General features: G+C 36.5%; 1 protein-coding gene across 1 annotated transcript in view; it reads left to right on the top strand.

The window, feature by feature from the left end:
* The window catches only part of LOC128473875 (cyclic nucleotide-binding domain-containing protein 2-like), an 82,119-nt gene that overhangs the window by 29,152 nt on the left and 36,615 nt on the right, over positions 1-16,352 (top strand). The window contains exons 8-10 of the mRNA XM_053456099.1: positions 5,045-5,207; positions 12,419-12,502; positions 14,704-14,849. Of these exons, the coding sequence (XP_053312074.1) occupies positions 5,045-5,207; positions 12,419-12,502; positions 14,704-14,849 (393 nt within the window). The remainder of the gene's footprint in view (positions 1-5,044; positions 5,208-12,418; positions 12,503-14,703; positions 14,850-16,352) is intronic.

Here is a 16,352-nt window from a genome sequence, read left to right as displayed (position 1 = left end):
ATATTAAACAAAGCAAACAGTTTTGTAATTGTGTGAAATATTTTGCATTATTTGCATAGTTTTTAAATTCATATTCCTTTTGTTTATCCTTTTAAAACCACAATATGAATTTTTAAAATACTCACAATGTATTTGATAGGAAATGGGTCAAGGCTAGCGGTGACCGAACCTTTTTACCACTTCCATTATAATAAAAGTTTATAGAAACCGATTATGTGTTTAAAGTTGACTGTAAAAGAGAGGACAATAATGATTTTAGAGGTTAGTGATGCTAATGTTCTTACACTGCTGCACCTTCTCCTACCGGCAAGTATTTTTATTAAATAAATTAAATTAAAATTAAAACATTTATTTTTTATCAAATAAATTATTAAATAAATTAAATATATTAAAAATATTTAGAAAGTAATTTAATATTCCTTCTTTGCTGGTGAGTCTACATGGGACATTAGGCTGTCCCTTTAAGGCAATTTTATCAAGTTCATCACATAACTTATGTAGTTAATAGTTTCTTGGTTTATATTGGTGGTTTCAGAAAGAAGTTGATAATGTCTGCTGTTACAAAAAACTTTTGTGCATCAAACTTTTTAAGATGTAGTTAACCTCCATTTACTTTTTTAGCATTATGTCCTTTTTTTTTTTTTCCTAAGACCCAATTGCCACATGCGGAGTCTAAGTTAGGGTTTTAAATCTGCTAACAGTGGTATGGCATTAGCTCAGATCCCCAAAGGTGGCATTTTGTGTCTCGTCTTGTAGCAGAACATTAAGCAATTTATTTTCATGGACACAGTCTTCCATTGCCTCTCTGACCCAGTGGGAGCAATGAGCATGCTGAGCCATAGTATTTTAATATTAGAGAAGAAGTAAGTGTTGGTTTAAAAAATAAAATAAGAGCCTAACACAAGATTATTGTATTAAAACATATGCAAATATTTATTTTTTATGTTTTATTTTGTTCTTTTAACGTTTTATTTTTTGATCGACAATTTTTGATGCTATATTTTAGCAGATTTCAGACTTTTCTATTTGCAAAAGCTGTCATAAAAAAATGTTAACTTTACAAGAAATAATAATAAATACAAAGCTTGACAGATCCCAAGAGCCAGATGGCTACGGCTACCTATATGTTTGCTGCTGGTGCTCATTTTTGGTGCCAATTTATATTGATCGCCATAGATGCCTTTCTTCATGGCTCCTAGAAATTAAGTCGGCTTCAAAAATGTCATAGAGGCTCCTGAATTCAACAAACGTCTCTCCAGCCCTGGATATAATCTGCAAAACCATGTAAAACCAAGGAGATGATGTTTGTGGATCGTTTTCAGCATTTGTGAATTCCCCTGTATTCCCCTTGAATAAGTCTTGAAATTTTCATTCTGTGTGAAATTCTAAAAACTGCGCTAATTCTAATAATTAACAAGAAATGGTGTTCCTGCCAAAAAATGGGCTTTTCTGTAATAATGAATTTATAAAGAATTACCTGTAGTAAGAAAAGGAGATGAGGACCGAATTTTTGGAAATCAGTAAGGATGCATTTTCACGCTGTTAACCGAAAATGGCTGTCCTTCTGTAAATTTTTATTCTTCAACCACAATCCTCAAATCTTACTCTGCTGAATGCTTTATGACCAAATGTGGAAATTCAAAATAAGTCTTTTTATGGACCTGTTGTATTTTAAAGGTTAAGGACCACCAATAAGTTTACTACCAGAGTGAGTGTATACATGTGTGTTAGTGTGTGTATGGGTGTAAGTGTGTCCTGGTGTGTGTGTTACTGGGGGATGCAAGGGGCACTCAAGTGCTCCTGGACCAGGACCAGAAGGTGCTAGCTCTCCCTTGATTATCAGTACAGGTTTTCAGTGGTTGGTTATTTAATATAATATGGTTTTAAACTAAAAATGTGTCACATTCTTACACTCAGTTTAAAATACAGTCAATTCTTTTGCTAAAATATAGTATCTTGTCATCTTGAACACTGATCTTCTCTGACTTTTCCATTTAAAAACAAATATATGTGTGTATATATATATATATATATATATTATTTATTTTTTATTATTATTATTATAATTATTTTTTTTTTAAAGAATAAAGAAAGAACTATAGCCAAGTTTAGTATGTATGTATGGAAAGGTAATGTATGTAATTAGGATTAAAAACATTCCTCATGCAAAATAAATTATTTCCTGAAGCACGTTAATTGCAGTTTGGTGACGCCTACCTGTAAAAAATAATGATGTTAGATACCTAAATCATCCATTGATAGCAACAATATATCTGCGAGACAATTCATCTTGTTTAAATGTAGAATAAGAAATAAATTTATATATATATATATATATAGATATATATATATATATAATATATATATGTATTATATATATATATATCTATATATTTATATATATATAATTTTATTATTACAACACCGCTACATGACCTTCTATTATCCCACTTTATCTTAGGATACCCAATAACAAGCTCGCCGAGTCGGTAAGACTGATAATGTTTGACAGATGCCGGCTTTTTTCCTCCTGATCAAATGAAATAACTTTCTAACGGGTACGAGAAAGCTGACCCAGATTCCTCCAGGCTTTACAGATAAAGAATGTGCCTCATCCTTCCCGAGCTTTATCAGTGTGCTTTTGTATAAGAAAACTTCAAAGTTAACATTGTTTGCTGATGGTGAAAATCCCATATAATCATCCCCCACAAAAAAAACCCCATCACATGAGTATAAACCTACTAGACACTTTATCAGATAATAATGTGATGCATAGATATATTATTTATTGTTTTATATATAGCGCCATCATATTCTGCAGCGCTCTACAAACATGGCGCATTCATCAAAATTATTATTTTTATGCATTTAAATGCCTTTGTTTTAGATTTGACCCATTAAAGCAAACGTATCGGGAAAATGATGTAGTCACCCCGAACAAGAGGGGAATTTTTGTTTCGTGGTTAGAGGCATGTATAGGGGCCGGGCTTTTTATTGATTACTATTTATATTTATTTATTTAGTAAGGAATTTAGAAGATAGGAATATAATTTTACATACACAACGCAATTTATAAACACGTTTTCTGATATATTTTGACTTTTAGGGCTGTAGATCGCAGTTATACCTTCATATCCAGCCAATGTTCGATGCCAATAACTGTATTAAAATAGACACAGAGATGTGGAGAGTTCATTAACCCCTTAATGACAAAGCCCATACATGTACGGGCTCAAAATGCATTGTTTTCAATAGGCTTAGGGACCGCCCATTGTCCTTAAGGGGTTAAATACTATGTCAATTTATAATGACTTTATCAAACATGTTAGCTTGATGACCAGTTGGGTCCTGGAGAGTAACCATTACTTTCCTTGCACGGTTGGCACACTGCTTAAGCGTACCATTTATCATGTGGCCCCTGAAGGTCTCTGCTGGCAGCCCTGTTAGGGGCCAGCCTTGTTTTAATTCATAAATACAGTCATGCTCTATATATATATATACCGTATTTGCTCGATTATAAGACGACCCCGATTATAAGACGACCCCCCAAAATCAAAATATTAATTTAGGAAAAAAACAAAAAGCCTGAATATAAGACTACCCTATAGGGAAAAAGTTTTACCAGTAAATATTAATTAATGTAAATTATTTTCATGTTTAATAAAAGCTATGATTGAGAAAAATATATTTTTTAAATTTCCTTTTATTTGCCAACCTGCCCCCCCCAGTTATGCCACTCTGCCCCCAGAAATGCTTTATACCCCCCTATTTGCCACTCTGCCCCATGATATGCCTTATACCCCTGTATGCCACTCTGGCATATAGGGGGTTAAAAGGCATATCATGGGGCTGAGTGGCATATAGGGGGGTATAAAGCATTTCTGGAGGTATATAGGCATATCATGGGGCTGAGTGGCATATAGGGGGTTAAAATGCATTTCTGGAGGTCCAGAAATGCATTTTAACCCCCTATATGCCACTCAGCCCCATGATATGCCTTTTAACCCAGCATGTACTGGCTGCCTTGGCTTGATAGGAGTGTGATTGCTGTTAGCAGTTTGATATATATATATATATCAAACTGCTAACAGCAATCACACTCCTATCAAGCCAAGGCAGCCAGTACATGCTGGAACCTGGGGATGATAGCAGTGGGATTACAGCCTCCATATGCCATGCTACAACCCCCACCCCCCTTACACATCCATGCTATCACACACACACTCACACTCATTCACAAACATTTAAATACTCATTCATTCCCTTAATCACACACACTTCACACATACTCAAAAACCCTCCCCCACCCCCTCACCTGAACTGCAGATCTCCCACTCGCAGACTTCTGCAGGGGACCGGCTGTAGCAACTTCTCTGGCCCCGCCCTCAGAGGAGGGAGGGGGGAGATAGAGCTCTGTGAGGACGCTGCAAGCTTCCTGCCCTGCTTCTAACAGAAGAGACGCTGCTCGCGACCGGTAAGCAGCATGGCGCCAGCATTTTTTTGGGGTCTGATTAGAAGACGACCCCGATTATAAGACGAGGGGTATTTTTCAGAGCATTTGCTCTGGAAAAAACCTCGTCTTATAATCGAGCAAATACGGTATATATCTATATATATATATATATATATATATATATATATATATATATATATATATATATAGATATATATATCTATATATATATATATATATATATATAGATATCTATATATATATATATATATATATATATATATATATAGATATATATATATATACACGCCTTCCATAAATGTATAAATTATCACCACAAATATTTGTAGAATTTTCTTTACGTTCCAGTACCGATGCTGCTGCTGCGTTCATTTCTTCTCCGCACTTCCTCTTTCCTCCTCATCCTTGTTTATTGTAGAAGTTCCAGACAGTTGTTAAAATGGAGCGCGATAACTTCAAACTTGCTCGCTTGATTTTAATATTTATGAAACGCACGGCTATTAAAAGCTTTAGAATCGTCTTGAAAGATGTGCTTCGTATTGTAACAGATTCTTTTAACTTGCTTTATAGTTTTGAACCTGGAAGAGTAATCATCAGACAAGGTCACGTTCCTCAGAACTTCTACCTGATCCTCTCGGGCACCGCCGTAGTTACCAGAGTGTCTCGGAATAAAAAGACCGGGGAATATTGCTCGAACACCATAGCCTTCCTCAGAAAAGGAAAATACTTTGGGGTACACAGCCATTTATTATTCCTTTTGTGTGTTGAACCGGCGATAAGCTCTACAATAGTTAAGAGAGCTTCATTTTGAAGCAGTGCTAAATTCTAATGTATGCTTCTCGCACTCGGAAAACTTTTACTGCCTGCTCTCATCTAAAATCAATCAATCAAAGTTTAATTGAGGTAGTGAGACTAAAATCACAAAGCAAGGTGTATAACCTCTGTGCCAACCCGTTTCCCACGGTTAACTTCAAAATACTTTAAAAAAAAAAAATTACAAAAAAAAAATTTATGGGGGACCTTTCAACGGTTAAAACACAATGTTAAATTATTTTATAATATGTATTAAGACATTATTCGTAAAATTGCCCATTTCAGAAAATGTAAAGATGCTACTTTCCATGCAAGAGAAGACTAAGTTGCCAGTTATGTTGTCAGGAGCTTGGAGGACTTGGATCGGTGACCCTGAGCATGGTAGATAAAACACCTACCAGCCTCGCCGACCCTGTGGTCACTGGAATTCATTCTCCCCTATGAACTCTGTCCAGTTTGCAGCTGGGTTCTGACACACCTGAGGTCTGTTATACAATTAAGGGCATTTTTATTCAGGGTTGCTCCCAGGCCACCGTCTTCCAGTTCCTCAATCTGCCTGCCACCGTCTTCCAGTTCCTCAATCTGCCTGCCACCGTCTTCCAGTTCCTCAATCTGCCTGCCAGTTCCTCAGTCCTTCTGCCACCGTCTGCCAGTTCCTCCGTCCTCCTGTCGCCTTCTGCCAGTTCCTCGATCTGCCTGCCAGTTCCTCCGTCCTACTGCCTCTGCCTGCCAGTTCCTCCATCTTCCTGTCGCCTTCTGCCAGTTTCTCTGTCCTCCTGCCACCTTCTGCCAGTTCCTCAATCTGCCTGCTGGTTCCTCCGTCCTCCTGCCGCCTTCTGCCAGTTCCTCCATCCTCCTGCCACCATCTTCCAGTTCGTCCTGCCGCCTTATGCCAGTTCCTCCGTCCTCCTGCCGCCTTATGCCAGTTCCTCCGTCCTCCTGCCGCCTTCTGCCAGTTCATCGGTCTGTTGTCAGTCCTGTTCCTGTAGATGGCACCTAGAAATAAGTCTAAAGCTGCATTCTAGTGCATCTACACCTGCCTGCCCCACAAAGGGTTCTGATCCCGAACCTGTCTCTGCAAAGAGACATCAGAAATGTATTTTTTGCTACTAGGTCAACACCGTTTCATAATGCCACACATGTGTAAACACTGAAACCAAATGTAATCCCCACATTAGACAAAGAATATATCTTGTAAATGCATTCAACATCAACATTGATAATAATTAGGACAATTACCCAGTAATGATGAAGTACAATAAATATGGTTTAGAGGTTGTTAACAGGATTAAGTAACAGAAACATCATTTTCTGTAAATAAAACTAGTTTTCATTCTGCAAATGAGATACGGCATTAAAATAACAAATTAACATAGTCTGAGAACATTTTCCTGTCTTAAATATTTCAGGGTTGTTTTCCCTTATTTCAGAATAATATCATAAATCATTGTAACCTTTATTTTCATGAAACTGAATTAATAGCGTATCATTTAATTGTGTTTTAATGTTTGTCAGAGCCTACTTAGTAGCCTCATACAAAATAGAAAACACTTTAAATTAAGAAAATATAAATTTTACAATCTACTCAATGCAAGACTCTTGGCACTTACATGTCTCTGTGTCAAACACCTCTAAACTACGTGGAAATCTGATCCACAAATTTGCAGGGCTCAAGTATCCCCTGGACTGCATTAATTTGAAGATTAAAAAATGTTTTTCTACATTTTATTTATAGTTCCACATGTGGTTATCAGGGTGTTTAGAATACCAAAGGAAGCACCGACACCATGAATGGATCAATTCTGTATATTTTTGTAGAGTAGTTTTTCGAAACAGTCCCTTTAAGTGAATGTGTGATGGACATAAGTACACAATGAGCATGGTATATTACTGGTAGGGATGGCCCTAGGGGTACTAAGCAAAATATTTTCCTGGCACATCCCTCCCTGCATCATAGAGGTTCCATCAACTACAACAAGCCACTTAACGCATCTATAGTAGGGCTGGTCCTGATTACTGGGCCACTTGGCTTGGTCAACTGGCTTGGCCAACTTGACCAAAGACACATTTTTAACCCTATCGGTTACATCAGACTATGTTTTTTTTTCTTTTCTATTTGTTTATTTTTATTTTTTTGGTTGACCTAACCCAACTGTGGCATAAGATGTTCTATGCCATCCTCAAAACAATGATCCTTTGTCATGGAGGATGGCATGAAACATCCTCAGTAGGGAGAGCGAGTAGGCGATGGCCCTGCAGACAATAAGCAATGCCTGCAGGCACTAGATGAAACATCGGACACTACAAAAAGTGAGACTGCTGGTGTTTCTCCATCCCATTCCTGGTGGGGTGAGGGATTAAACTAAACTAAAAGCAATTTGGGTGCATCAGGCGAGGGAGGTGAAAAAGTAATAAACACCCATTGGAGGGGCATGGACCCCTGCCCTATGTTCTGTACAACATAAATAACATTAAAAAACCTCGCCCTGGATGGTGTTCAAAGGGTACAATAGTAAACATTTCTATGTGTAAGGGGGCTTTTGACCCTCAAAGAATGAAAAACGAAAACAATACCCACACTCCTGTGTATTTGTTTAGCACTGGCACCTCCAATCTTTATGAGATACTGAAATTCTGCTGCACCGACTTCTCAAACAGTCCGTAAAGTGAATGATATCATTAGAAACACAGTAGAATTCCCAGCTCAACGAAGAAAGTATCCTCCGTTACGGTCGACTGCAAAAGCCTGATTGGTTGACATGGCTCAAAGCTATTTTAGGATGTTAAGAAAAAGAGATCCACATTCCATCTAATTAACTAGACCTAACTTACCTACCTGTGGGTTCCCTAATTAGTTCGAGCTGAGACTTATTCCTTGCCGTAGTTGATGCTTTCATAGAATTTATGAAATGCTTATAAGCTCATGCAGTGGGCTGTGCTCTGTCAGAAAGATATCTAAAATCAGTCTAGAATTGGTAAAAAAAAATGTGTTTTATAATATCTAATCAATATAATAAAAAAAATAGGATTGTCTCAGCTAAACAAGTATCAACGATTGGAAGCCAGAAACAATTCAAGAGTTGTTAAATTGCTCAGAGGCACATAGACCTCTCTATAAGAAAGGTAACATTAAAACCTTACATGTTGTAATATTTTATTGAACACCACTTTTTGTGAACATGCTTACAAATTATTAAACAATCTCCTCTTTTGTTCTCTTTCTCCTTTTTTATTTAAAAATGGCAACTTTTCTCCTTTGCTAGATACCCCTGTGGGAAATGTAAGATGTGGGTTTATCAGCGTCAACAAGGGTGGCCACATAAAGAGAATAGAAAGGCTTCATGATGTAGGAGTGAACTTTTTGATGCCGGCACTCACGACACATAGTGTCCCAGTACCAAGTCACTCCAGCGCACTTATTGGGTTTCCACATATTTGTGAAGGATTATGACATCGTGTCATGCTGGGGACTTTAGGTAACCGCATGAAGACATTTAACCTATGGAAAGCATCTTTTTTCGGCCAATACCCATGCAATACTCATGTAAAGTTGACTGCAGTCCAATAAATCTGGTAAATTTAGTATTGTAGGCAGCTGTGCCAACTAATATTAGTTAGCGATGCACTAACTAATGTTAGTTATCTTTTTATTGGCTTATTTTTGAGCAAAATTGGCAACTTACTTTTGTTTGATCCATAACAGAACTGTATGTTTTAGCTTTTGCAACGCACTTCTTATTCTTAGTCTGATTTTGGCTTGAGTAAAATGGCAGAGGAAAAGTTCTGGAACTGATAGCAGCAAAACTGAAATATGTGAATATAATGTAAATAACATATGTTGTTTTGCATATGAGGAAAAAAAATAGCTTTGACTAAGATTGATCTTAGTTAAAAATAGACATTCCTAACAAAAAAAAACACCTTAGAACGCAAGCTCCAGAGGAGAAGCAGCGACCGACAAATTTCCCAGAGAGTCTCCCTTCCGTTATAGGGATTCGTCTGGCAGATGGCAATGCGTTATGTCACCTTAACCCTGCATTCAGCCTTGGAGCACCTAACCAGATGGGTCTCCAACCCACAGAATGCTAAGACTTATAAGCCCCTTGGAAAGCCATTGGCAGATCATCGTGGTAATTCTTTGAAATTCAGTCTTCCTGACCCCAGCACACAGAAGTTTGCAAGCAAGGTGCTCATTTTTATTCATAAGTGGTGGCACCCCATAACCCCTCCAACGATTTGAATTTCCACCCAAAGGGCGCAGACTCGAGGTAAAGGATCTATACCCCAAGGGTGGCCTGATTTTAGAATGCTGACAGGTGTAGGGTGATCAGTTTGAAAATGGTAGACAAGCGTCCCACTATATGACACAAGTGAAGCTGGTCCTCATTCGCCTATATTGAAGACTCAGACATACTACCTGCAGCAGAACCCTAGGAGTGGGTCTGGCCACCACAAACTGTGCCATGATCCAATCAGGGGCCATGTCTGGCATCAGGGGCCATTTCGGGCCCCTCCCCGGGGCATCAACGTCCGCCATACACTGTATGGCGGCAGACGCCTGTTTTAAAAGAGTTTAAAACAATAGTGTCCCTGAAATGCCTCGATTCAGTGACACCGAACTCTCACCCCAGGAAGTGCAGAGAGCGGTCACAACCGCCACTGCGAGTGATTTTGCCACTCGCAAGATGGCGGTCTCCTTTAAAAAAAACAATGGGGTTGAAAAGAGTTCTCAGGAGGGTCTGGAGAGACTGGCTCCACTTGCAGGTTGAATACAGGTACTGCATTCAACCATGCAAGTCAATGGAGCCCAGCTTTCTAATCACTAAGTGATTAGTAAAATAAATGAAAGAAAAAAAAAAATTGGCCGGGTTCAACAATGTCCCAATTAACACCCGGGGAAGGATGACCATATGTCTGCTTTCCAATTTGAAAAATGCACACGTGTGCATTCAGCCCCCAAACAATCTGACAAACCCATGCAAGGGTGGTATCACTGTACTGTAACTCAGGAGATGTTGCTGAACACATATTGGGGTGTTGTGTGACAACTCTAACCCTAACCCAAATTAGTAAATTGCAATTTTTTGTTTTTTTGCTTGCCACAGGAGGGTGGCTTTAGTTAATTTGCAAGTTGGATTCTGAGTGCTACAGGAACACACGGTAAAGTAATTCAACAAATCTTGAGATGCAAGCCATAGACTACATGGGCAAATTGGTTCTTTTCTGCCATATCTATATATCTATGCCATCGCTATGTATCTACATGTCTAAACACAGCGTGGGATGACCTGAGCTTCCGTTATAAATATGATGCATTTATGTAGACAATACAGGATACTAACTTGAATAATAATAAGCAGATAATGATATAATTACATTATAATTTTCTTTGCCCTCCATAGCATTAGTTGAATGGACATTAAGCACCTAGTATCCATTCATATGTGACACCCAGATACTTTTTTGTAACCTGATAATAGGCTTTATTTATTTATTTTAAAAAATATATTAGTTCCAAATCTTAATCCGTGGTTTAATTTTTATGGTAAAAAATAGTACTTTTTGGCATTGTTCTTGTGTTTTTGAAACTATTTTCCTGAATAAATCCACCCCCTGTGTTTTCTTTTTTAATTGCTCTTGTATTGTTATAGAGTTCATTGTCTGTTCACACTTGCCTGGCATTGTTAAACTGTATTCTACTACCATGGTTAATTTACACTTTCCTTTACACGTTATCTCTACCGCATGATAATTAGCGTCTACCACTACTTGCTTTGTTCAGTGTAAAACTTTACTCTGATGACTTGGTCTGAAACATAGAAAAGATGTTGGCCTACGATCTTTTTGCAATTCTTTCTTGGGTTCTAAACTGAACATGATCAACCTTTCTCCACAAAAACTGTGGATGAGGGTACAGGTGTGCCATTCCAGGTGTGTGTGTTTTAAATTTAGGTGCATATGAAACATTATTGCATAGAAGCACATAATTTGATTTTTTGATCTTGATTCAAAATCTCCCCACTCTCTTCTTTTCTCCAAGCTATATATCACTTAGTCTTTCCTGACAATTGTTGTCCTGCACACAACCCTCTCCAATATCTGTGTCAATATCCTTTGGAGATGGGGTCTCCAGAATTGTAAACATTACTCTAGATGAGGTGTGACCGGAGATCTGTAAAGTGGCAGAACCTCCTCCCTCTTCCTGCTACTCATGCCACCGACCATACACCCCAGCACCCTGCTCACTTTATTGCATTGCCTGCTTACTTTTAATTCATTAGAAAAAATTACTTTCTCTTCTGTTGCGACTGACAGAATAGTTTTCCACCTGGAAGGTCTACCCTGTTGCAGACCTTTGCAGCAGATTATTATTTAATCAAATGTACTCAATAATTATGGATAATATATTCAAAGAAATTATACAAAATTATATATATATATACAAAATTAACATAAACATACTTTCCAGATCTATAGACCCCATTTCATGAATCTCATTATTGCATACAATAAATATTTCCTTATTTTAAACACTTTAAAAATGTTTGTAAAATCTTATAGCCAATAAAAACATTTAAAATTTAAAATTACTAACTGGTTTCAACCATAAAATAATATAAACAATAAAGAACAGCATTATTTTTATTATCTTTTATTTATATAGCGCCAATAATTTACGCAACGCTTCTTACAATACACATATTTAAGGGGTCGGACAAAACCGATACACAATACAGAAGCTCACAATGGTCTGATAATCCATTTTGGTTTATCTTGTGTCAGTTCCCCTTTAAACAGTTCTATATACTGTATATCTATTAGTAGAGTAGTATTTATAGCTAGGACATTAAATGTGCGAGGTTATCTGTTGATGGAGAGGGCATGTATATTTTTTGTAAGAAACTAATGGATAAGGAAGAAAAAAGACTGATATCAACACAGACATAGAGTTTTGGGGTCTAGTGGCAAATGTCTAGATAAATTGAATTAATTTAAAGTATACAGGACTGTATTAATATGTTTTACTTACCTTTAGCATAAAATCAGAAGGTTATCTGCATGCTTCACTTAATATTTAGAAATAGAGCTATTGGATCTGTGTTCACGGCTATCATGTTTATTTTCTTTCAGGATGTGGCCATTTTGACTAATGCCAAGAGAAATGCCACGGTTGTATGCCATGATACTGTTTCCCTGCTAGCCATAGCCAGACAGGTAACTGGTCATTTCTAATGTACACTGGCCACACTACCAGATCATGAAATATTAAAACAAAACTACATTATCTGCAAAATTAGGAAATTTATCTGGCAGTGGCCTACGAGTACAATGTGAGCGCTACAATGTTTTGTTGTTAGGGGTTCGTATTGGAAAAAAGATTAGAAGGTGGTGGTCAGGAAGAGGGAAAGGACAGACAGAGAAATCTGAGAGGGAACATAATCTGGAGAAGACCACATGAGAGAGTGCCCATCGGTGTGTGGGAGAATTAGTCCACTGGGAAAGAAAGAGATGAGGTTAGGGAGCAGTGTTGGGAGCTGACGGAAAAAGAACGATGAGGGTAGGACCAGGTGGGTGATATATTACTGCAATGTGACAAGAACGTAGAGAGAGAACAAAATGGGAGGGAAGACTCAGTTTATGTTTAAACTAGAGGAGAGAAGGGTTCCTAGACCACCACCCTTTATATCACCAGGCCTAGGAGTGTGGCGGAAGTGTAGGCCGCGGAAGAGGTAATGTCATAGTGGGGGATCCAGGTTTCAATAAGAGCTAGGAGGTTAAAGGCTCAAGAGAGAAATAAGTCGTGTATATTAGCGAGCTACATCCAAAGCGGGCGTTCCACAGGGCAGAGTTGAGGGCGAAAGGGACTTTGAGGTTAGAAATGATAGTTATGAGCTTATGTACTGGATGTGAATACTTTTTTAATGTAATTTTCACTATGTTCCAAAAAAAAAATAATGATCTATAGTAAGAGCCTTCTTAGTTTACATAGAGCATTATACGCGAGCAGTAATTCATTGTATTATTTTAATATGATGTTCTGATTATACATTATAATACCAATTTTCAGTCCTGCCAAGTGATTAATGATCAAATATATTCAGAAAGAAAGAATCATTTCTGCAAATGTTGTAGAGTACGAGAGATTGATTATAACGATAATGTTTTACAATTGACTTAGCTCATCATTTTATTTGCTTCTGGAAAAAGAGGATGGTTATTCTCAAAAACTTCAGTTCCTGGAATTTGTGTCCTTCATAACAGTTTAACACTTTGTTAATGTCAAACGCTTAGCTATAATCATTAAATAAAGTAGCCCAGGTATACTAATAACTGAGAACATCATTATCGAGTACCGATGAAGTGCCAATTTCCATTCATTTCTTACGGCTTACTTAAAACATCGTGACGCATTTTTCAAATTAGCCACTTTTTTTTCCAGTGAAAATATTTTATTTTAAATTAGAATTTAATAACCTTGCAGCCCATGGTGGTAAATAAGCTTGAGTTATTAAATATAGTGTCTAGCATCATTCAAATTTTAAAAAAATATAAAAACAATGGATGGAATGGCCCTAAATACAAACTAAATTCATGGCCAGTTAGGTTTCTTGGGGAAGTGCAAAATAAAACGCAATCTTTTATATTATTTAACATTTATATATTTATATATATATATATATATATATATATATATATATATATATATATATATATATATGGTGTATATATATATATATATATATATATATACATATATACATATATAGTACAAAACAGTTTAGATTTACATTTTAAATCAGAATATTAAAGAAACGAAGAACAACGAAGATACAAAATTACCAAACAGATAAGGCTGATCTAGAACTAGTATTACAATGGAATCTTCTTTATTATTCTCAGCTTCTGCTGTCTAACTTGTGACTTAAAACGTATTTTGGTGAAAATTAAAATTTGATTAATAAAGTAGGGAGTTATATAACATGCATTTGTGTTTATTAGAAATTTAGTTTCACTTCTTTTTAGACATCCTGATTTGCCAATCGTAGTGTATCCAATATGGTAAAGACTAGATCATGGCCGTTGAAACCTGCGATGATCCCCCGGTGGTTGGCAGTAAAACAGACAGAGTTTTTACTTGAGTCTTATACCCCCTATTGGGTCAACAAAGAAAAGAAAAGGCAGAATTGTTGGACCTGCTACATATTTTTGGCCCAATAAAAGTTATCAACTTCGACTCCATCTTCACTCGCACCAACATCCATTCTCCAATGAGATAAAATAATGCCTTGAGAGCCAGTTCATGGCTACCTAAATGTAACCTGGGATTCACTATAGTAGGGGCTCCATGGTTAGTATACTATGCCATTTTTTATTTAGCGTTGAACATAATATTTTTTTTAATTTTATGTTTATAGGATTTTTTGAACATATTTTTGAACAGCGAGACAAAGGAGGGACCTGAATACATGAAACTACTAAGTAGCATTGACTTGCTTACTGGATGGCCAGTACATAAACTACCGTACAACAATCCAAGAATATGTGTCCATACCTTCTACAGGTTTGTCTTAAGTATTTGTTTAACGAATTCATTACTGGCTACGTATGAAAACGTTTCAATAGTCCAAAGAAATAGCCCAGTAAGCGTGATATCAGTCGGTGCCAATGAGGCATACAGTGTGTAGACTACAGATATGAAGTCCAATTTGAGTTTGAGACAAATGAAAAATATTCATGCTGAAACCTGTCCTCGCTAAACATTTTTTTTTTCTATTTCAATAGCTTTGAGAATGAGTTTCACCACCTGATTCCATTTATAAAAATGAAAAAAAAAAATATAAAAAAAAATATATATATTTGGGTACTTGTTCCAAAATATATAGCGGAGTCAAATGAGCCATAACTCTGGGTTTGTTATTTCCATAAAAGTTTGAAGAAAAAAAATACATAAAGCGAATATTTATATCATAAGTCACTTCAAGGTCATTAGAGATTATATTTTAAAAAAGCATCATCATACTTAGGAGATCAATTAAACTTAGCAAAAGAGATCAATTGTACATCGAATATATATTGTATGGATTTGTTCGATTTATGAATAGTAGATGTGAATCAACTAGAACAAAACCAATAAAACAATTAATTATAATTTAACTATTATTTAAGGTTTATTCACGAAAGAGTTGGTTGCAGGAGATTTCCGAGGCATTGAAGTGAATTCACTTTAAAAATAAAATTTATCAATATCTCTATGTATTACGCAAGACAGATCAAATGCATAGTACAGTTAATAAGTCATAATTTATTATTATTGTTTTATATAGCGCCATCATATTCCATAGCGCTGTACAATGGGTAGACAGGACATAACATGTAGTATATAACATAACAATTTGACTTACAGAAACAACAGGTGAGGAGGGTCTGGCTCATAGGAGCTTACAATCTGTTTTCCTCTCAACTCAAAATTCAAAGTTACTTTTGTATCAAATAAACCCCTCCATTTTATCCCAGTTTGACCTTCAAACTCTGCTGAATGTCATTTTTATATTTACAAATTAAAAAATGATGCTTAAAGTATGGATAAATCATAGCTATTGGTCTTGTTGCCCCTACTTTTTAATTTAATTTTAGCTCCATTTCAGCCAACTTGGTCAAATTAGCCCAAGCAACTTGACCTACAACTCGATCATCGAGAAGAGAACCAAAAGTCATTTTTCAATTAAGACAAATTAACCTGGTGGTTAGAATGTTGCTTTTAAAGTGGATTATGATAAGTGATCCAACATTTTTAGCATTGTTAGCCATTAATTTCTACGCAATATCTCCACAGTCGCATAGAACAACATTGAACATTATTTAACCCCTTAATGACAAAGCCTGTACATGTACGTGCTCAAAATGCATTGTTTTCAATGGGTTTAGGGACCGCCCATTGTCCTTAAGGGGTTAAGGACTTTTCTTTTCACTATACATCATTTTTCTTCTTCCTCGTCATATAGATATACCTATGATCTATATTTAGCTAGTCAGAATATGTTACTGCTTGGACACAACTTATCAG

This window comes from Spea bombifrons, chromosome 2 (assembly GCF_027358695.1).
Source record: "Spea bombifrons isolate aSpeBom1 chromosome 2, aSpeBom1.2.pri, whole genome shotgun sequence".
Taxonomy (NCBI): Eukaryota; Metazoa; Chordata; class Amphibia; order Anura; family Pelobatidae; genus Spea; species Spea bombifrons.
This window is presented reverse-complemented; position numbering and strand designations above follow the sequence as displayed.